General features: G+C 44.2%; 1 protein-coding gene across 5 annotated transcripts in view; it reads left to right on the top strand.

The window, feature by feature from the left end:
• Positions 1-23,064, top strand: part of KAZN (kazrin, periplakin interacting protein) — a 563,135-nt gene that overhangs the window by 349,018 nt on the left and 191,053 nt on the right. For 4 of the 5 annotated variants that reach the window (XM_056544094.1, XM_056544093.1, XM_056544095.1 and 1 more), the window contains exon 3: positions 6,052-6,235. In XM_056544094.1, the coding sequence (XP_056400069.1) occupies positions 6,052-6,235 (184 nt within the window). Of the gene's footprint in view, positions 1-5,407; positions 5,704-6,051; positions 6,236-23,064 lie in introns of those variants that run through there. The other variant, XM_056544097.1, reaches the window with a different exon arrangement.

Here is a 23,064-nt window from a genome sequence, read left to right as displayed (position 1 = left end):
CAGTTCTGATGCTTACATGTCTATCATTGACACTTTCCTTCGGGGCTGGGACATGTGGTAGGCAAGGTAGGCTGCTGCCTACGGAGGTTGGGGGCAAATTTATTGGAAAATAAATATTTTAATCAACCGTTTGTACCTTTTATTGTGACCAGTCATTACTTACTGACATTAACACGTAGGGATACCCATGGAGGAGCCAGTGCTGCTAGAATTAAAATGAACCCAAAGCCTTCCTGGCTGGCACTGCAGACTATTATTGAGACATAAACTAATATATGTAGAAAATTGTGTCTTATAGCTATGTTGTCTTGTTTTTTTTGTGGGGGGGGGGGGGGGGTGGGGGGGGTGCTAGGTTCTAACCCCTACATACCAAGAACTGTCCACAAGACCCACCATGTTGGAGATGCTCTGCCCCAGTCATGAAGACATCACAATTCGTCACTAATTAGGATTTTTGCTAATTTCGGAAATTCCGGTGCAAGTGCAATGGTCATGACGTAATCTATGTTATACAGGTTGTCACACACTTCAACTCCCATAAAGGTTGTCATCCAGCTCTCCAATAACCCTGAGAGGTAAATAGGCTTTGATACGTCACATAACAAGCCCTGTGTTTGTGGCTCTGATGCTCCAAACATCATAAAAAAAAAAAAATCTGAATTGCTAGCAGACAAGATGCCAGGTGATCTCTATTACATAGAATCCTGCTTGTTCAGGTTCTTTCTCACGAGACTCATAAGTCTATTAGGAGGAATACGGAAGTCTAAGCTGACCAATCGGTGAATCACTCAGCTTTGCCAGTGTGGTAGTTCTGTGCACACTTCACCAGACTTAGCTGGCAGAAGGAATGGGCATCCACTACATTCTTTTTGTATAGACAATAATAATGATAATATTTATATAGTGCCAACAGATTCCGAAGCCCTTTAAAATTTTGGGGGGTACAAATAAAGACAATTATAAAATCACACACTATGTATTCATCAGGAGGAGTGAGGGCCCTGCCTGCGAGAGTTTACAGTCTATGAGGCAGTGTTTCCCAATCAGGGGGCCTCCAGCTGTTGTAAAACTACAACTCCCAGCTTGCCCGGACAGCCAAAGGCTGTCCGGGCATACTGGGAGTTGTAGTTTTGCAACAGCTGGAGGCACCCCTGGTTAGGAAACACTGCTATGAGAAATGGGGGTTTAGACAAAACGTAGACATTTATTGATACAATGGTCCAGCCATGTTTTATAAATAGGGGAGAATACATAAGTAGGGATGAGCGGCATGGGCCATATTCAAATTATATTCGCAAATTTTCGTGAATATAAGGACGAATATTCGTCCTATATTTGCGAAATTCGCATATTCTCTATGTTCATGTGTTTGTTTTTTTATTGTCTTCATGCGAAAATTCATAATGAAATCCGCATAGTGCGCATGCGCAATTATATCTTTCACCTAAAAGAAGGGAGGGATCAGTGTCCTCTGATTGGAAGTGCCGATATTTGTGAATATTTGCATATTCGCAAAAAGAAAAAAAAAAAAAACGAATGTTCGTCATTACAAATATATATCACTATATTCTAAACAAGTGCCGATATTTTCGGTAAAAATTAGCTTTTCGAATATTCGCGCTCAACACTATACATAAGGAGGGGGAAACGGTCACCAAGTATATTCTAAAAGTGCATAGAGCAGTGGTCTCCAATCTGCGGACCTCCAGATGTTGCAAAACTAAAACTCCCAGCATGCCCGGACAGCCGTTGGCTGTCCGGACATGCTGGGACTTTTAGCTTTGAAACATCTGGAGGTCCGCAGGTTGGAGACCACTGGCATAGAGCATAGGGAGAGACTGCCGACTATGGCACTTATGATATCTCCAAGACTCAGAAGTCTAAAAAAGGTGATAGTAGGGGAGACCAATAAGGAATGTTATAGATCTGCTTGAAGAGATGTGTCTTTATGGCGCGTTCACACGTGCATATTTTCTGCAGCAGATTTGCTTCAGCAGATTTAGTTTTCCATTAAATTCAATAGGCAGCAAATCTTCAGCAAAAATTTGTACGTGTGTATGCACCCTTAGGGCATGTTTAGAACTGTTTATGTTGGGTATAAGTCTGAGGGTTCGGGGTATTGTATGCCAGAGACCTGGCGCAGCACGAGTAAAGTCTTGGAGACGGGAGTGAGAGGTTCGGATTATAGAAGATGTTAGAATATAGAAGATGTTTCAGGTCATTAAAGGAGTAGTCCAGTGGTGACCCAGTGGTGAACTACTTATCCCCTATCCTAAGGATAGGGGATAAGTTTGAGATCGCGGGGGGGTCCGACCGCTGGGGCCCCCTGCGATCTCCTGTACGGAGCCCCGACAGCCCGCGGGAAGGGGGCGTGTCAACCTCCGCACGAAGCGGCGGCCGACACGCCCCCTCAATACAACTCTATGGCAGAGCCGAAGCGCTGCCTTCGGTAATCTCCGGCTCTGCCATAGAGATGTATTGAGGGGGCGTGTCGGCTGCCGCTTCGTGCGGGGGTCGACACCCGCTATCTGGCCAGAGAGCCTGGCCCCGTACAGAGAGATCGCAGGGGGCCCCAGGATAGGGGAATCCTTAGGATAGGGGATAAGTTTTTCACCACTGGACTACCCCTTTAACAGAGCGGAGAGCAGGTGTAGGAGATGTAGAGAGGTGCAGCACTGGGGAGAGATCTGTGGTAGAGTTGAGAGAACTTACAGTAAATTGACTTGTAGTGAACCTCGCAGCTCGGCTGTTGATTAGTTTAGTCTGTGTAAATTAGTTCAGCTTTCCAAGGGCTCCAGTTGCCTGGAAAAGGTGGATACAAGTCCCAGGAGACCTAAGACTGTCATCCCGGACTTTTCCAGGCAACCAGAGCCCTTGGAAAGCTGAACTAATTTACACAGACTAAAGTAATCAACCGCCGAGCTGTGAGGTTCACTACGAGCCAATTTACTGTAAGTTCTCTCAACTCTAATCTGTGGGTGAGAATGAGGATTTTGTACTAAATAGGTTAAAAACAACAAGAGATGAAAAACAGCTCATCCACAGGATAAGTGTTTGACCACTTGGGACCCCCCCATAATCTCAAAAACGGGGCCCCAAATCTCAGAGAGAGTTTGTGCTCCAGATCACACGCTCCATTCATTCTTATGGTAGTGCTGAAGATACCGGATACCGTTCAGAACTCTAATATCTTTTCCCATAGAAATTAATGGAGCGCATGTTCTTTTGCAGCACTAACTCTCTCTGAGAACCGAGGCCCGTTCTGGAGGTCACAGGGGGGTTACAGCAGTCGGAAAGGGAAAAGTTATTTTTCACTAAACAATCCCTATGGAGCGAACCTGTCATATCACAGGAAAAAATAATGAGTCCATGTTACTCACTAGGTCAAGAAGATGCTTTCCGTGTCTTTTTTATGTGTCTAGCTTCTGTATTTGGTTCACAAATCCCTCCGTTCTGCTGCTTACTCAATCTGACATCCACTGTTCAGAAAGAGGCGTGTCTGAGACAAGCACTGAGCCCGCCCTCCTTCACCATGCCCTCACTCACCATGCATTCACTTCCTCTATGAGTCTGCTTTGCTGTGCTGGGTCTCTTCATCCAATCACTGCAGGCTGCTCTGTAACCCCCTCCTTTCTGTTTTCCTGCTGCAGTCTGATAGGACAGGAGTGAGCACAGAGGATTATTAGTCCCTCCCTCACTTCCTGGACTCTGTCCTTGTCTGTGCTTCAGCTAGGACAAAGACAGGATTATGTTCTGGGTGGTATGGGGACCCCTAGTAGACTTTCTTTTTTTTTTTTATAAGCCATGATGTCTATAAAAAAAGGAGATTTCTTATGAAGTATATAAGAAAAATTAATGCACAACATATACAAAGTCTTTGATTATCACAGTGCCCATTTAACATTGCCATCCAGATGGTCCCCCCCTTTATTGTCAGGACTTGTATAGTATTAGGCTCTGTTCATACCTCCAAAGGAAGCCATGACAGTAGTGGCAAACTACAAAACAACGTATCTCATTGACTAAGCTCTTGTGTTAAGGACTCTCATTTAGAGCCTCTGTCAGTAGTTATGACAGATTTGATTGGGGGGTGGGGAGCGCCATGACGGCTCCACTCCATCTACAGGATGTGTCTGACACTACAGCTCAACTCTATGGGCTTCAATGGCGCTCAGCTTCCACACCACAAACCGCCCATGGACAGGTGTGTGGCGCCATTACTGGAAAAAGCAGCCTTTCTATTCACAACAAAAGCCGTGACCGCGGTATGAACAGAGCCTTACAAAAACATATCAACAGTGCCACCCCGCGCTCACAGGTTGTGCCCAGTATTGTGACCAAACACATCCAATTCTGTCACGCTGAGCTGCAATACAACAAACAACCTATGGACAGGTGTGGGCGCTGTTGTTGTCTGCAAACCCTTTCCAAACAGTGCAGCGGGGGAATTCATCAAGACGGGCATGCCGGGAGCTCAGTTTTGCAACAGCTGGAGACACACTGGGGGAGTTTCATCAAAACGTATGCAGAGGAGAGTTGACCAGTTGCCCATGGCAACCAATCAGATTCTTTCATTTTTCAAAGACAAAATAAGCGATCTGATTGGTTGCTATGGGCAACTGGTTAACTTCCCCCCACACTGGTTTTGATGAATCCCCCCCCCCAGTGTGTCTCCAGCTGTTGCAAAACTACAACTCCACGCATGTGCATAGAAGAGTTGACCAGATGCCCATAGCAACCAATCAGAATGCTTCTTTCATTTTTCAAAGACAAAATAAGCGATCTGATTGGTTGCTATGGGCAACTGATCAACTCTCCTGTGCACAAGTTTTGATGAATTTCCCACAGTGTGTCTCCAGCTGTTGCAAAACTACAACTCCCAGCATGTGCAGAGGAGAGTTGATCAGTTCAGTTGCCCATAGCAACCAATCAGAACGCTTCTTTCATTTTTTTCAAAAACGAAAGACGTGATCTGATTGGTTGCTATGGGCAACTGGTCAACTCTCCTCTGCAAATGCTGGGAGTTGTAGTTTTGCAACAGCTGGAGACACATGGGGGGATTCATCCAAACCAGTGTAGGGGGGAAGTTGACCAGTTGCCCATAACAACCAATCAGATCGCTTATTTTGTCTTTGAAAAATGAAGGAAGTGTTCTGATTGGTTGCTATGGGCAACTGGTCAACTCTCCTCTGCACATGCTGGGAGTTGTAGTTTTTAACTTTTCGTCAGCACTGGCTTTGATGAATCTCACCCCCCTAGTGTGTCTCCTGCGGTTGCAAAACTACAACTCCCAGCATACCCGGACAGCCGAAGGCTGTCCGGGTATGCTGGGAGTTGTAGTTTTGCAACAGCTGGAGACACAGTTTGGGAAAGCACTGCCATTCAGGCTAAATTCACAGTCAGGTATCTCATTCACTGCAGTGCGATCTACAGAGCGCCCCCATCAGGCTTCTTCTACCAATGCTATAACAGTCTGCAGTAAAGCGATATTTAGACTTGTGAAACATCCCTGCGACATGATTCCAGCCCCATGTGCGTCCCCCCCTCTCCCGGGCCCGGGAATGGTTTGTCTTGGGGACTCAGCATTGAATAAATAATGAACACAGGGGGGGGGGGGACGGAACCAAGAAAACTGCGCTCAGGACTTTTGTAGCTTTGATTTAGACGAAACCATTACCCCCCTCGAACGGGGGAGGAAGGCGGGTAAGTCTATTGTTACACTACGCTTTATGATATGAAGGACTCGCTAGATAGGAAATATATAGTGAGAAAAGTGAAAGTTATCCTGTGCTGGGAAAAACGCAGCTTGTTAACGGTTTAGAAAATAAAACAACGGCCCGGCGGCCACCCCCTAGTGTGCAGTGGTAGGTTCCATTTAAAGAGAGCGTGTCATGTGCGCCGTGTCCTTTGGAGAGGAGGCGCTGTGTCTCCTGCAGTGCTGCCCATTCCTTCAGTGCCGCCTCGTACAGCTCCCGGGGCTGCGTGTGGGCTTGCTGCGTGTTGTAGTGCATCGGTGCCCACCATGCTGCTCACTGTCTACTCTCTCCCCAGGCCAACATCCTGCAAATGATGGAGGATAACAAGCAGCTGGCCCTGAGAATAGATGGGGCCATACAGTCTGCGAGCCAGGAGGTGACCAACCTGAGATCCGAGCTGACAGCCACCAACAGGAGACTGGCTGAGCTGAACAGTGCAGACCCCGGTGTCATGGAGAACAACCAGCACAACACACAAGGTAAGGAGGAACCCCCACCTTATGGCTGGTGCCTGCAGAGCCCCCCCTTATCCCTGGAATCCATTGCCTATCAGCCTGCATGCTTCCTCTGCAATGCAATGCTCCCCCCCTACCACCATACTCAATGCTGAGAACTTTCTCTACTGATAGCTAACCACATGGGTCTGATACTTTCTCTGTGGATACAATGTATCCTTTTATTATTTTATTGTTCACCCAAAAAAAATATATACAGTGTATGTATATATATATATCAGATGTTTTTTGTAAACATCAGTGTTTGCCTTTGTAAATATTTACATTTTTGATTCGGTCCTCAGCAGTGATTTGCAAATAGAATTGAATAAAAAAAAATAATAATAATAATAATAATCTGCATTGGATTAAGTTTTTATTTTTAATTTTTTTGCATAATTTTTTTAAATGGTTTTTAAATAAATAAAAAAATCTGCATTGGATTAAGTTTTGCATAAATTTTTTTTTGTTTTTAAATAGGTAAATGCATTGGATTAAGTTGCATAATTTTTTTTTTATATATTTTTAAATAAAGAAAAAAACTGCATTGGATTAAGTTGCATAGATTTTTTTTATGGTTTTAAATAAATCTGCGTTGGATTAAGTTTTTGCATAATTTTTTAGTTTTTAAATAAATAAAAATAATCTGCATTGGATTAAGTTTTGCATAACATTTTTAATTTTTTTTTTATTCAGAATTTTTTCTGCAGAAATCAGACGTAAATAAAAAAAAACAGTTGAACAAAAAAAATAAAGAAATCACATGTAAACCTCTTTTTTTTTTTTTTTTTTTTGCATATTTTTATTTTTATCGATGCATGTGATTAATTTTGTATATTGGCCTTTTATCCATTGCCTATGAATAATTTTCCAGAAATCGGGTGCCTATGGTACCCCAATGCTTTTTAAATTTATTTATACATTTTTTGAGTATATATGCCACCGTATAGATATGACAGGGGTCCTTTGCAATTTTAACCCTGCCCCCCCCCCCCCCCCCCCCCATCAAAATTTGTATTGATTACCTATCTATTATTGAATCTGTATTGCTTTTGGCTGGCTGCAGAAGTTGTGTTTTTTTTTGTTAGTTTTTGTGCATTTGTGGCAAAACAGATTTTAACAGAACATTTTTGTCGTATTGATACGTTATGGAACCTTTTGCTCCGGCTTGCTGCGGAGGATTTGTTTATTAGTTTGTGTGCTTCGTTTTTTATTTATTTTTTTAAATCTTTTGTGGCGACACGGAGAAAAAGAGAGCGCATACTGTAATTATTATAGGCTGTCATCACAAACTGCAATTATGTACCACAAGTGTGTGAGCTCAGCCCTGGGAACACTTGTCTACCCCTCCCCCCTCTGTCACCGCCGCCACAGTCACCGTCGTTGCTGGTCATTCTTTTAAGGTACACAACCTGGATTGGAGGTGGTATTTGTCTGACCGTTGCAAGCGGTCACCCTAATGCAGTGCACCCCCCCCCCCCCCAGCTGTTGCAGAACTACAACTCCCAGCATGGCCAGAGTTGTAGTTTTGCCACAGCTGGAGGCACACTGGTTGGGGGGGGAAAAACTGCCCTAGTGTGTGCGTGTGAAATAGCTGGTGACACTCCGCAGCTTGACTGGGGGAAAGGTGGGAGGACGCCAGTCTGTGGAGACATATGAATGATTGGTGACCACGGAATCAGTCGGACATCGGCGTATAATCTCCTTTTGGAAATTCAAAACTTTGGGTTTCACTATGATGTCTCTATACTGTAAGTCAGTGTTCCACCGGCGGTTGCAAAACTACAACTCCCATCATGCCCGGACAGCCTTCGGCTGTCCGGGCATGATGGGAGTTGTAGTTTTGCAATGGGCGGAGAGCCGCAGGTTTGGGAAACACTGCTGTACTTTAGATAATATAGTGTAGTAAAACAAATAATGGTATTGTAATATCCTGTCCCATAAAAATAAGGCTTAAAGGGGTACTCCCGGTGAAAAACTTTATTTTTAATTTTTATTTTAAATCAACTGGTGCCAGAAAGTTGAACAGATTTGTAAATTACTTATATTAAAAAATCTTAATCCTTCCTGTACTTATTAGCTGCTGAATACTACAGTGGAAATTCTTTTCCGTTTGAAGCACAGTGCTCTCTGCTGACATCTCTGTCCATTTTAGGAACTGTCCAGGTTAGAAGAAAATCCCCATAGCAAACATATGCTGGTCAAGACAGTTCCTAAAATGGACAGAGATGTCAGCAGAGAGCACTGTGCTCGTGATTTTCCGCTGTAGTATTCAGCAGCAAATAAGTACAGGAAGGATTAAGATTTTTTTAATAGAAGTAATTTACAAATCTGTTTAACTTTCTGGCACCAGTTGATTAAAAAAAAAAAAAAAAGTTTTTTCACCGGAGTACCCCTTTAAGCGATATTATTTTTTATGGGTCATCTTATTGGTGTGTTGTGTTATATTATCACGTGTTGTCATCCAGCGCTGTGCGCCAGGAATTGTTCTCCGCTTCCGTCAGGAGGAGGAATTGGACATTTTGCAGGTGCTGGTTTGGTAAAGGCATTCGTTGTCTTGCTTGGGTCCCCATTTGGGTACCCACAGGATGATTCATGGTGGTCTGGTCAGATGTCACCAAGCACCCACAGTGTAAGGCTGGGTTCACATCACGTTTTTCAAGTACGTTTCCCGTATACGTTTTTATAATTGAAAACCGGATAAATCCGGTTGCGTACGGTTTGCTTGCAATACGGTTTTCTCCCGTACTCAAAACCGCATACGTTTTTTTTTTAACATGGACGTCAATGGGAAACGCACATGTATACGGTTCCATACGGGAAACCGTATACGGTTTTTACTTTGCACATGCGCATTTGCATCCTAAAGTCCCCACCCAACACCCCTCCCATTAAAAATGGGCAACATTTTCAAAAACGTATTTAAAAAAAAAACGGACGGACGGAACTGTATGCACGCTTAAAAAACGCATACGGTTTACTTTTTTCCATACTGTTCCATCCGTTTTTTTGCCATACGGTTTCCTTTAGAAAAACGGATTGAAAACTGTATGGCAAAAATGTGATGTGAACCCAGCCTAGGCGGTGTTCCCCAATGTGGGGTTATCTAGCTGTTGCAAAACTGTACCTCCCATTGTCTTTCAGGGCATAATGAGATTCATAGATTTGCAACAGCTGCAGGGAGGCAAGATGGGCACACATCTATTGTGGTCAGGGCATGCTGGGAATTGTAGTTTTGCCACCGCTTAGGAAACACTGATATGGTATCGATAAGCATCACTTTATTTCCGGTGTCGCAGATTGTAGAATCCCAGAGAAATGAGTCCTACTTTACTGCTACCTCCTGAACTACTTGTGCTGCAAGATACAGCATCTAAACAGCAACTGTTCCTTTAAAAGGGTACTCCGGCGCTTAGACATCTTATCCCCTATCCAAAGGCTCTCACGCCCCCTCCCATAGGCTTGCATTGAGGGGCAGAGCGTGATGTCACACGGGGGCGGAGGCGTGACGTCACACGCCTCTGGCCCTGTGGTCACCGGTAATCGGACCCAAAGTGAACACGCTCCGGGGACTGATTTTAACTGGGGTGCTGCGTGCAAAATCACGGGGGTCCCCAGCGGCGGGACCCCCGCGATCAGGGATCTTATCCCCTATCCTTTGGATAGGGGATAAGATGTCTAAGCGCCGGCGTACCCCTTTAAGTGCTGCATAAAAGTTTACTGCTGCTTTAAAGGGGTACTCAGGTGGAAAAAATTTTTTTCAAATCAACTGGTGCCAGAAAGTTAAACAGATTTGTAAATTGCTTCTATAAAAAATCTTAATCCTTCCAGTACTTCTTCGCAGCTTTATGCTATAGAGGAAATGCTTTTCTTTTTTTTAAAGGGGTATTCAGGCAAAAACTTTTTGTTATATATCAACTGGCTCCGAAAGTTAAACAGATTTGTAAATTACTTCTATTAAAAAATCTTCATCCTTCCAATAGTTATTAGCTTCTGAAGTTGAGTTGTTGTTTTCTGTCAAACTGCTCTCTGATGACTCACGTCCCGGGAGCTGTGCAGTTCCTATGGGATATTCTCCCATCATGCACAACTCGTGACATCATCATGCACAGGACGTGACATCATCATTGAGCAGTTAGACAGGAAACTTCAGAAGCTAATAACTATTGGAAGGATTAAGATTTTTTAATAGAAGTAATTTACAAATCTGTTTAACTTTCCGGAGCCAGTTGAGATATATATAAAAAAAAAAGGTTTTGCCTGGAATACCCCTGTAATTTCTTTTTTTTTTTGTCTTGTTCCACAGTGCTCTCTGCTGACACCTGATGCCGTATCAGGAACTGTCCAGAACAGGAAAGAATCCCCATAGCAAACCTATGCAGTTCCTGACATGGACAGAGGTGTCAGCAGAGAGCACTGTGGACAAGACGACAAAAAGAGATTCAAAAAGAAAAGAATTTCCTCTGTAGCATACAGCTACTAAAAGGTACTATTTGATCTCTCTCTCTCTCTCTCTCTCTCTCTCTCTCTCTCTCTCTCTCTCTCTCTCTCTCTCTCTCTCTCTCTCTCTCTCTCTCTCTCTCTCTCTCATTTATTATTAATAATCAAATATATATATTTGATCTCTTTATTTATTATTATTAATATTGTTATATATTTGATCTCTCTCTCAAAAAAATAATGTTGTTTATTATTATTAAAAATATAATAATTTTTTTTTTTACAAATATATATATAATTTTTTTTTTTTTTTTTTTTTTTTTTTTTTTTTTAACAAATGAAATTCACTGTAGTAGAAACAAAAACAAAGTGTGAACCCATCCTGGCAATGGCCAGATCTGCTGTAGCTAAACTGACCTGAACTTGGATCACCTATAGGATCCTAATAACAGTGTGTCTCCAGCTGTTGCAGAACTACAACTCCAAGTATGCACGGGCAGCCCATATAGACATAATATCCATTATTTTCCAACCATATCCAGCTATTGCAATACTACAACTCCCAGCATGCCCGGACAGCCTCTGGCTGTCCGGGCATGCTGGGAGTTGTAGTTTTGCAACAGCTGTAAACTCACTGTTTGTAAACTACTGCCCCTTTATGGTATTTTATGGATCACGATCCCTGTGTTCTTCCCAGGAGCGTTCTTTCTACTGTTGCCTCCCTATTACAGCTTGCAATGCAATGAGAGATGACACCATTTTTTTTTTAACAACAGAATTCATTGAAAAATATTTCTTTATGTCTCCTTGAGAAAGCACAAAGCGATTCGGTATGGGCCCCAGTAGCCTTTTGGTGTTGCATTATGGACCCTCGTGCATAAGGAATAAGCTGCATTCATAATATACAAAAAAAACTTCAATAGGTGGTGTTTACGTTCCCCACCATTCACATGCACGCTCAGCTCAATCGAGCATGCATGTGTTGAGTATGAAACCTGCTCCTGATTGGGTATTCATCCAATAGGCATACAGGAATGGCCAACTTTTGTCTAGTGCAGTGTTTCCCAACCAGTGTGCCTCTAGCTGTTGCAAGGCTACAACTCCCAGCATGCAAGACAGCCTTTGCTGTCCGGGCATGCTGGGTGTTGTAGTTTTGCAACAGCTGGAGCCACACTGGCAGGGAAATGCTAGTCTAGGGGGGCCTTCCTTGTAATGAGCATTCTCATATGTAAGGCCCGTAGGATATATTGTATTGTTATACATTGATTTAATGCCAGAGAGCCGGGGTTCGCTCGGTGATTTAATAACCGTTCTTCCTTATCATAATTCTTATTAATAAGCTTCGGAGCCCCCGCGATAAGTCTGTAGGTATCTCAGCATACGTCGGCATTAAATGTCATCCGATGAATTTTTTTTTATTTTCTTCTCCCCATCCTCCATGCGATTTGTTTGATGATGTAATTTACTTTTTATCTCACTATAGTGTATATTCAATGCGGCAGTGTTTTAATTACGGTGCCCCTTCATGTCGCCCGTCTTGTTGGATTATGGGACTTTTTTTAATTTATTTATTTATTTATTTTTTCCTTAAGTAAAGGAAATGGAAGGCTGATGTTGAAATTCTTTAAACAAATGTGTTTTTATTTTTTAAAACTTTTTTAAATTATTTTTTTTTAAGTATAAGAATGTTGCTTAAGGGATCCATAACATCGTGATAAAATGCCATCTTCTATTTTTCCTGTGCGCAATTTCTGCTTCGTTGTGTATTTCTTCAGGTATGTCATTGTCTTCTGAAAGTTGGCTAACCTGGCAAATAGAGCAGGGCAAATGGATGCCCCAAAGGGGTCGACAGTGGGGGTCTCATAAGGTTTCACTATTGATCGTAGCATCTTGAGGGTTAAAAGGAGTAGTCTCATAAAGGCAGATGCCTTCCATATTCCCAATGTAGGACATAAAGACATAATAGACCAGTGTCTCCCAATTAAGGTGCCTCCAGCTGTTGCAAAACTATAACTACCAGTAAGCCCGGACAGCCTTTGGCTGTCCGGGGCTTACTGGGAGTTATAGTTTTACAACAGCTGTGGGCACCTTAAAGGGGTACTCTGGTGGAAAAAATTTTAATTTATTTTTCAAATTAAAGGACATCTGCAGCGTGATTAACACTTATCCCCTATCCACAGGATAGGGGATAATTGTTTGATCGCGGGGGGGTCCGACCCTGGGACCCCCTGTGATCTCCTGTATAGGGCCGCGGCTGTCCCCATGCAGGGGGCGTGCCGGCCGCAGCATGACGTTGCAGCCGGCACGCCTCCTCCATACATCTCTGTGGGAGAGGCGGGGAGGCAGCGTTCGTGCCTCCCCCATAGAACTGTATGGGGGACGGGGAGGAGACGGGGCGTCACAGTCGACCTCTAGGTCGACGCTACGCTCCTTAGCGCTCACCATGAGCGCTAATGGCGGCGCCCCGTACAGGAGATCACAGGGGGTCCCAGCGGTCGGACCCCACGCAATCAAACACTTATCCCCTATCCTGTGGACAGGGGATAAGTGTCATACCGCTCCAGTTGTCCTTTAACTGGTGCCAGAAAGTTAAACAGATTTGTAAATTACTTCTGATAAAAAAAATCTTAATCCTTCCAGTACTTCTCAGCTGCTGTATGCTTCACAGGAAGTTGTGTAGTTCTTTCCAGTCTGACCACAGTGCTCTCTGCTGACACCTCTGTCCATGTCGGGAACTGTCCAGAGCAGGAACAAATCCCCATAGCAAACCTCTCTTGCTCTGGACAGTACCTGACACGGACAGAGGTGTCAGCAGAGAGCACTGTGGTCAGACTGGAAAGAATTAATTGTAAAATACTGTAATAGATGGTGGAGTCAGCTTGTCAATGTATAACCTAAGATGCTGGGAGTTGTAGTTTTGCAACAAATGGAGCTGGCTGGGGAACCCTGCACTATTTGGCCTAACCTGTTGATGCGTATGTGATGTGTATGACTCTTTCCAACACATGATGTAGGAGAAAGAAGAATGGTGCCTATTGGATTAATACCCAATCCATCATGAGGCTTTGGAAGCATTTTTCCCTACCCAACACATGCATGCTTGACTGAGCCGAGCATGCACGTGAATGGAGGAAATAGATTTGTAAATTACTTGTATTTAAAAATCTGAATCCTTCTAGTACTTATCAGCTGCTGTATGCTCCACAGGAAGTTTTTTCTTTTTGAATTTCCTTTCTGTCTGACCATAGTGCTCTCTGCTGACATGCTGTCCATTTTAGGAACTGTTCAGAGTAGGAGCAAATCCCCATAGCAAACCTCTTGCTTTGGACAGTTCCTGAAATGGACAGAGGTGTCAGCAGAGAGCACTGTGGTCAGACTGCAAATAACTACACAACTTCCTGTGGGGCATGCAGCAGCTGATAAGTACTGGAAGGGTTAAGATTTTTAAATAGAAATAATTTACAAATCTGTTTAACTTTTTTTGCAGCAGTTGATTTAAAAAAAACATGTTTCCAGTGGAGTACCCCTTTAAGGTTTTTGGGTACGTTTGGAATGTGGCGTATACCTTATATGCAGGGATGTCTTACGGATCCATAATGCAGGACCAATAGACAACTATGGGCCCATAGCGAATCTTCCTGTGCCTATGTCTGCAACATATGTCACGTGTGACTAGACCGCATCACACTGCTCGTTGCGACAAACAATGCCGCCTTAGGGTTTGTATTGACCTAACTGGTTCTGTTGTAGTTTTCTTCATTTTGACAGGAAGAATAGAATTCCACGCAGCGAAATTCTTGCTGATGGCGGCAGCTCTGATGTGATATAAGCCATGTTTGTTATGCCATGGTCGCACATCTGAGAACTGGTTGAAGACTGGATTTATGCTGTTGTACCAAACTACCTAAAATCCTCTTATGTAACATGCAGATTTCATTGCAGATAGAGTCCAATGCTTTGGTGAAAACCGTTGTGAAAACCGGCAGGAATTTTGACAAATGTCCTACTTATTTGTGAATCTATGCAGATTTGTATTACCGTATATACTCGAGTATAAGCCGAGTTTTTCAGCACGATTTTTCGTGCTCACCCCCCCCCCCCCCCCCCCCCAGCTTATACTCGAATGAACTCTCCGCCTGTCAATCCCTTCTCAGTGGTCTTGAACCTGCGGACCTCCCGATGTTGCAAAACTACAACACCCAGCATGCCCGAACATGCTGGGAGTTGTAGTTTTGAAACATCTGGAGGGCCGCAGGTTGAAGACCAAAGCGGCCTTCGTCAGCATCCAGACCCCCCTTTGGTTTTCTACTCTCCTCCCCTCGGTGGGAAGGAAGGGTGAGCTAGTCAGGGCCATCTATGCTGCAGGGACCGTCCGGTGGGGAGGGTTAGTCGTACCGGGCTGTCCATCTTCACCGGGAGGTCATCTTCTCCACTCCGGGCCTGCACATGAACGTCCCTGTGCGTTGTCAAGGCAACGTCACTAGTCCGGGGCCTGTCCGGAGCGGAGAAGAGGGCCTCCCGGTGAAGATGGACAGCCCGGTACGACTAACCCTCCCCACCGGACGGTCCCTGCAGCATAGATGGCCCGGACCAGGTCATCCTTCCTTCCCACCGAGGGGAGGTGAGTAGAAAACTAAAGGGGGGGGGGGGGTCTGGATGATGATAAAGGCCACAATGGTCTTCAACCTGCGGCCTTCCAGATGTTTCAAAACTGCAACTCTCAGCATGCCTGGACAGCCATCGGGGCAGGTTGAAGACCACTGATGAAGGGATTGACAGGTGGTGATGATGAAGAAGGGGGGGGGGGTTTGATGACGCGGTGATGATGACGGGGGTCTGGATGATGACATGAGGGGGGGGGGGGATGATGTATTTCCCACCCTAGGCTTATAGTCGAATCAATAATTATAATTTTTTTTTTCCTGGGTTTTTGTGGTGAAATTAGGGGCCTCGGCTTATATTCGGGTCGATATTTTTATATTGAAGCGCTGAGTGGAGTTTATATTTAGGAAATTTTGAATAATAGAATATTGCAGAAGGTGTCATTAAAAAACACCGCCAATGCTGGTCCCGTTGCTTGGAGCTTCTTGTTCTCCATCCCGACACTTAGGAAATGACCATTCAGCCAGTGTGTCGGGATGGAGAACAGGAAGCTCTGAGCAGTGGAACAGACACCTGTGACAGCAGGATTGTGTGTTTCTATTGTTTCTTGAGATGAGCGACGTTACAGTGTTTTGATTCGTCACGAACCTCGCGGCTCTGCGTTTGCTGACTTTTTCCTGCATAAATTAGTTCAGCTTTCAGGTGCTCCGGTGGCTGGAGACTCTTTGCTAGGTCTGTATCCACCTTTTCCAGCCACCGGAGCACCTGAAAGCTGAACTAATTTATGCAGGAAAAGTCAGCAACCGCCGAGCCGCGAGGTTCGCGACGAAACAAATTACTGTAACTTCGCTCATCTCTAGTTTCTTCGTCAGGTGGAGCAAAGAATAAAGACAAAGAAATAATAGACAAAGCAGTGACGTGTTCAAGTTAGTGAGGTTTTAAAGGGGTACTCCCCCTCTAGATATAGGATAGGGGATAAGATATCTAGTTGCGGGGGTCCGGCCTCTGACACCCCCCATGATCTCTGGCACGGCAGCCCAATCATCTGGTGCAAAGAGCAAACTCCATTCCGTGCCGGATGACAGGCGACAACAGCCGTCATGCCCCCTCCATTCATGTCTATTGGACAAGACGTGATGGCTATGCACAAGCCGTCACGCCCACTCCCATAGACCTGAATGGAGGGGGCGTGGCATGACATCACGATCACGGAAGTCCCAGGCTTCTGTGACCGTAACACTGCATTGCCGGACTGGAGATCGCTAGGGGTCCTATGGATAGGGGATAACATGGCTAGGGGCGGAGTACCCACTTAACATTAAAAGGGTATTCCAGGAAAAAACTTTTTTTTTATTTATTTATATATATATATATATATATATATATATATATATATATATATATATATATATATATATATATATATATATATAATCAACTGGCTCCAGAAAGTTAAAAAGATTTGTAAATTACTTCTATTAAAAAAATCTTAATCCTTTCAGTACTTATCAGCTTCTGAAGTTAAGGTTGTTCTTTTCTGTCTAAGTGCTCTCTGACACCTGTCTCGGGAAACGCCCAGTTTAGAAGCAAATTCCCATAGCAAACCTCTTCTAAACTGGGCGGTTCCCGAGACAGGTGTCATCAGAGAGGATTGAGACAGAAAACAACAACCTTAACTTCAGAAGCTCATAAGTACTGAAAGGATTAAGATTTTGTAATAGAAGTAATTTACAAATCTGTTTAACTTTCTGGAGCCAGTTGAGAGAGAGAGAGAGATAGATAGATAGATAGATATATATAGATATATATAGATATATATAGATATATATAGATATATATCTCTATCTCTCTAATTAGTTTTTTCCTGGAATACCCCTTTTAAATCGGTCAAAATATTTTATAAATAAAAATAAATTAATTGAACAACTCTGCTTCATACAGTCCTGTACTTTATTGCGGAATTTGAATGCAGATTATGCTGGTAAAATTTGCCAACCAATACGCAATGTGAACGCTACCTTGTCACACACACTGAGGTAATGGGGCACACCGCGATCCTTATATATAATCAAGAAAGCGCTACCAGTCCAGTTTTGGCCCTAAATATGGCAGCGTGTGCGAGTATCAAATCTCACGTCTCTGGCTTTCTTTCTGGAATGAATGGGCTATATTTTCTTTATGAATATTAGCTGAGCAGTCCTCTGCGTTTTGGGAAAGGCTTTCTACTTTCCAGTAATGAGTTCAGTTCCCCAAATCCCTTACGAGATACAGAAAAACAAATCAGGCACCGAAAAAAAACTCAAATTATAGACTCTCCGCCGGGAGGAGGCGAGATGGCGGGAGGCTCTGTCTCATCACTAGTTTTCTTTCTTATACTTTATAGGGACATGATTGATGACGTCATTAAGGGACGAAGTAATTGTCGCTTCATTATCTCTGATTAAACCATTGTCTCCCAACCGGGGTGCCTCCAGCTGTTGCAAAACTACAACTCCCAGCATGCCCGGACAGCCAACGGCTGTCCAGGCATGCTGGGACTTGTAGTTTTGCAACAGCTGGATGCACATGGGTTGCAAGACACTGCCTTAGTCCCTACTATGAGGTCCTTGGTGATCTTTGTCTTTTCCACTCACAATTAAAAAAGGACTCCAGCCAAAATTAAAGGGATACTCCGGAGGAAAACTTTTTTTTTAAAATGTATTTATTTATTTTAATGAACCAGTGCCAGAAAGTTAAACAGATTTGTAAATGACTTCTATTTAAAAAAAAAATCTTTACCCTTCCAGTACTTTTTAGCAGCTGTATGCTACAGAGGAAATTATTTTCTTTTTGAATTTCTTTTTTGTCTTGTCCACAGTGCTCTCAGCTGACACCTCTGTCCGTGTCAGGAACTGTCCAGAGCAGGAGAAAATCCCCATAGCAAACCTATGCTGCTCTGGACAGTTCCTGACACGGACAGAGGTGTCAGCAGAGAGCACTGTGGACAAGACAAAAAAGAAATTCAAAAAAGAAAATAATTTCCTCTGTAGCATACAGCTGCTAAAAAGTACTGGAAGGGTAAATATTTTTTTTTTAATAGAAGTCATTTACAAATCTGTTTAACTTTCTGGCACCAGTTGATTTAACCGGAGTACCCTTTAACTTATCCCCTATTCACTTAATAAGGGATATCGGTCGGACCCCCGCAATTTCTGGGACGGGACCCTGCTCTCATAACGTATTATCTAGATACAATGTTTGCAATAACCTATTTACAGTAATTAACAACATGTTTACAGTAGATACAATTAGAGATGAGCAAACTTACAGTAATTCGATTCGTCACGAACTTCTCGGCTCGGCAGTTGATGACTCTTCCTGCATAAATTAGTTCAGCTTTCAGGTGCTCCGGTGGGCTGGAAAAGGTGGATACAGTCCTAGGAAAGAGTCTCCATCCACCGGAGCACCTGAAAGCTGAACTAATTTATGCAAGATAAGTAATCAACTGTCGAGCCGAGAAGTTTGTGACGAATTGAATTTACTGTAAGTTCGCTCATCTCTAGATACAATGTTTACAACTTATTTTGCACAGTTGTCCTTCTCATTTCTATGTATGTTAAAGGAGAACCCCAGACTAAATCAACCTTTCTCCTTTCCTGTGGAAAGGGGATTAGTTCATTTAGGCTGGAGTTCTCCTTTAACATACAAAGAAGTAGCTGATCGCAGGGGGTCCCAGCGGTTGGATATCCGGATCGGGCCCCCGGCTTTCTCAGTGAGGAGCGCGTGGCTTCTACGGACGACGCGCTCTCCATTCATCTCTATGGAAGCGCCGATGATGCCTGAGAGCTGTACTTGGGTCTCTTGGGCACTCCCATATAAATGAATGGAGCGCATGCCGTCTGCAGTACGCGCTTCTCACTGAGAGCAGGGTCCCGTTCCGGAAATCGCGGGGGTCCGACCGATATCCCTTATTCTGTAAATAGGGGATGAGTTAATTTAGGCTGGAGTCCTTTTTCTATTTGGGAGTGGAAAGGACAAAGATCACCAAGGCCCTCAGAGTAGGGACTGAGGCAGTGTCTTGCAACCAGGGTGCCTCCAGCTGTTGCAAAACTACAACTCCCAGCATGCCCGGACAGCCAACGGCTGTCCGTGCATGCTGGGAGTTGTAGTTTTGCAACAGCTGGAGGCACCCTTGTTGCAAGACCCTGCTATAGAATATAAATCAGCGATTCCAACCTTGTGGCACTAAAGGTGCTGCAAAACTACAACTCTTATCAGGCCCTGACAGCCTTCGGTGCATCCCACCATTGCATCCTATTTCCTTACCTGTGGCTCCCTAGCTGATACAGAACCGCAACTCCCATCATGCCCTGTGACAGCCTTTTTTGCACCCCATAACTGACTAAGGACACACAGTCCGAAACGCGTCAGTCATTTTTTAAGGATCTATTTTGTTGTTGTTGTTTTTTTTTTCATTGTGTGTTTTTGTTTCCTTGTGAGCTGAGTATTCTTTCTTCTTAAATATGTGCACCCCATAAGTGCATCCTATTCCCCAAACTGCAGCCTATGGCTGTCCAGGCATTCTGAGAGTTGTAGTTTTGCAACAGTTTGAGGCACCCTGGTTGGGAAACACTGGATTTAAACCCTAATGACAGTGAGGTGTCCCAGTAGGGGATATGGTCCTTCTGTCCTGTCAGGTTGAGTCCCTGTCTGTTCCCAGGGCTCTCCTGCAGTATCTACCCCCTGTGTACATAGGTTTTAATTAAAGAGTAAAGGACGTTTTATTGTTTGTCACATGATTATATTTGTGCCACATTATTGTGTTTGCTCTCTTTAAAGGGTTACTCCGGTGGAACCTTTTTTTTTATTTTATTTTTTATTTTATTTATTTATTTTTAAATCAACTGGTGCCAGAAAGTTAAACAGATTAGTAAATTACTTCTATTAAAAAATCTTAATCCTTCCAGTACTTATTAGCTGCTGAATACTACAGAGGAAATTATTTTCTTTCTGGAACACAGAGCTCTCTACTGACATGACCACAGTGCTCTCTGCTGACACCTCTGTCCATTTTAGGAACTGTCCAGAGCAGCATATATTTTCTATAGGGATTTTCTCCTACTCTGGATAATTCTTAAAAAGGACAGAGGTGTCAGCAGAGAACACTGTGCTCGTGATGTCAGCAGAGAGCACTGTGTTCCATTAAGAAAATTATTTCCTCTGTAGTATTCAGCAGCTAATAAGTACTGGAAGAATTAGGATAGAAGTAAAATAGAAGTAATTTACAAATTTAAATAGAAATAATTTACAAATCTGTTTAACTTTCTGGCACCAGTTGAGTACCCCTTTAATCTCATTCCTGAGGTCCAGTGCAGTCATCTTACAGTGTGTCCAGAGCATTGGAGGCCTAAAGACTGCAGCCACCTGTCAATTGCAAGTAATCTCAAGTCCTCTTATAGTCAGTCATCAAGTCAATCAAGTCAAGTCTACTGTCTAGTCACCGTGGCCTACATTATAGTCAGTCTACGTACTGCAAGTCCCAGCAAGCCTGCGAGGTCTCTCTGTGTCACTGGCCACCTCTCTGGGATATTGGCTGTACTGTATAGACTGTACCACCTGTCTAACCTCAGAAAAAGCTACCGTTACCCTTAACCTGGCCTTGGACTCTTTATTGCCCCTGCCTGACCTAGGACTAGCGGTACTATAGGAAAACCACAACCTGGCCTAACGAACACGAAGGGGTTAATACCATCTACCCCTGGGCAACACCATCTGCCCCTTACACCTCTCACACCCCGTGGCTCTCCACAACAGTATGTAGCAGGTGCGTGGTAAACAGCAGGGTGTCCTCCATTGTGGATGGTTCATCCAGTCTTGTTTTTTGTCCCTCCTGTGTTTCGCCCTCAGGAAAGTTTTTGAAGTTCTTCTGGATGATTAAAGGAGCGGGCGACATCCCTACCAGATATTCTGGTTCATAAACTTTTACGACCGCCGTTTTGAAGGTTTACAAACTAGAAAATCTGGTGAAACTGATGAGTTGTGTCACAGACTGATATATAATACAAAGGTGTCCGTCCAGTCGTTTCCCCCCAAGGCGGCTGAAGGTGTTTTTTGTTTTTTTGTTTTCTGTAACGCTGATAAGGACTGTGGATAATGTCACTAGTCATAATAACTGACTCCTACTCTATGGCTAAGTCCCTATGCCTTATATCCTCCTCTGATTTATACGGGTACTCCACTGGCCAGCGTTTGGAAGTAAATGTTCCGAAGGCTGTTTTCGCGCTGCGGGAGTCGGCCACGCACCTCGTGACATCATGGCCTCGCCCCCTCAATGAAAGTCAATGGGAGGGGGCGTGATGGTCGTAATGCCCCCTCTCACAGACTTGCATTGAGGGGGCGAGGCCATGATGTCACGAGGGGCGTGACCGACCCCCGCATCGCGAAAACAGCGTTCGGAATATTTACTTCCGAACGCTGGCCAGTAGAGTACCCCCTTTAGGGATTGTACAGGATTAAATAGGCTTATTTTGTAAACCGGTCATACATAGCAGATTGTGTGCGGCTTAGCCCCAATTAGCTTCTGGGGTGTGACCTGCACTACCAGACATAACCCAACAACAAGTGTGGCGTTGTTCCTGTAAGAAAGCAGCCATGTTTTTTCTAATGTATAACCCCTTTAGGTCATCCATTCTCTAAATCAGCTGACATGTGCTTTCTGTGGCCTATTGTGTCACCTGGCCTCCCCTCAATGTCAGGTGGCAGACCATAAGGTGGTGGTTCTGGGGTCTTGCTTAGGATAGGGATTTTCTGTCCTCGTGGAGTCCCTCAGTTGTTTCATCATAAATAGTACAGGCCTAGTTGGCACATCAGACCAAAATGTCTTACCATGTGTGGGTCACCTTAAAGGGGTACTCCGCCTCTAGACATGTTATCCCCTGTTCAAAGGATAGGGGATAACATGTCTGAGCACTGGGGACCCCTGCGATCGCCACGGTGGCGGCACTCATCCGGTGCATGGAGCGTACTCTACTCTGTGCCGGATGACTGGCGATAACAGATGTCACGCCACCTTTATTCCGGTGTATGGGAGGAGGCGTGACGGCTGTGTACTAGCCATCTCCCCCTTCCCATAGACATGAATGGAGGGGGCCTGGCGTGACGTCACGATCACGGAAGCCCCAGGCTGCAGCGCCGGCACGGAGATCGCGGGGGGCCCAGAGGCCGGACCCTCCGCGATCAGACATGTTATCCCCTTTCTCTTGGATAGGGGATAACATGTCTAGGGGTGGAGTACCCCTTTTAGACTTAATCATTAACCATGGCCCACCCCATCTCCACATGGTCCGCTGCATATTCTGTGTGTGGACATGAGGAGCAGCACTATTTCTGACCATATGGTATTTTTCAGCAGATTTCTGCTCTGCGTGTGGATTGACCTATAATTTGTAGTTTCCCATAAGGTAATATTACATAGCGGTTATTCAAGTCTCTCCTACGAATTACAGGAGGTCTCCATACCCTGGGATCCGCGTAATAAAGGGTTATCCGCGATAACCAGAAACAGCGCTACACTTTGGTTGTGTGTGGTATTACAACTTTGCTTAATTCATTGGGAGCTGAGCTGCAATACCACACACAGCCTGAGGACATGAATGGAGCTGTTTCTGGATAAAAAAAAAACTAGCTATGTTTTTAATTATCCTGGATAACCCCTATTAATAAAGAGGTTTTTGGATGCTAAAGCCAATACTATCAGCCGATTGTTGGGCCAGGCTCATTTCACGGAATGACTT

This window comes from Hyla sarda, chromosome 10 (genome assembly GCF_029499605.1).
Source record: "Hyla sarda isolate aHylSar1 chromosome 10, aHylSar1.hap1, whole genome shotgun sequence".
Classification (NCBI taxonomy): domain Eukaryota; kingdom Metazoa; phylum Chordata; class Amphibia; order Anura; family Hylidae; genus Hyla; species Hyla sarda.
This window is presented reverse-complemented; position numbering and strand designations above follow the sequence as displayed.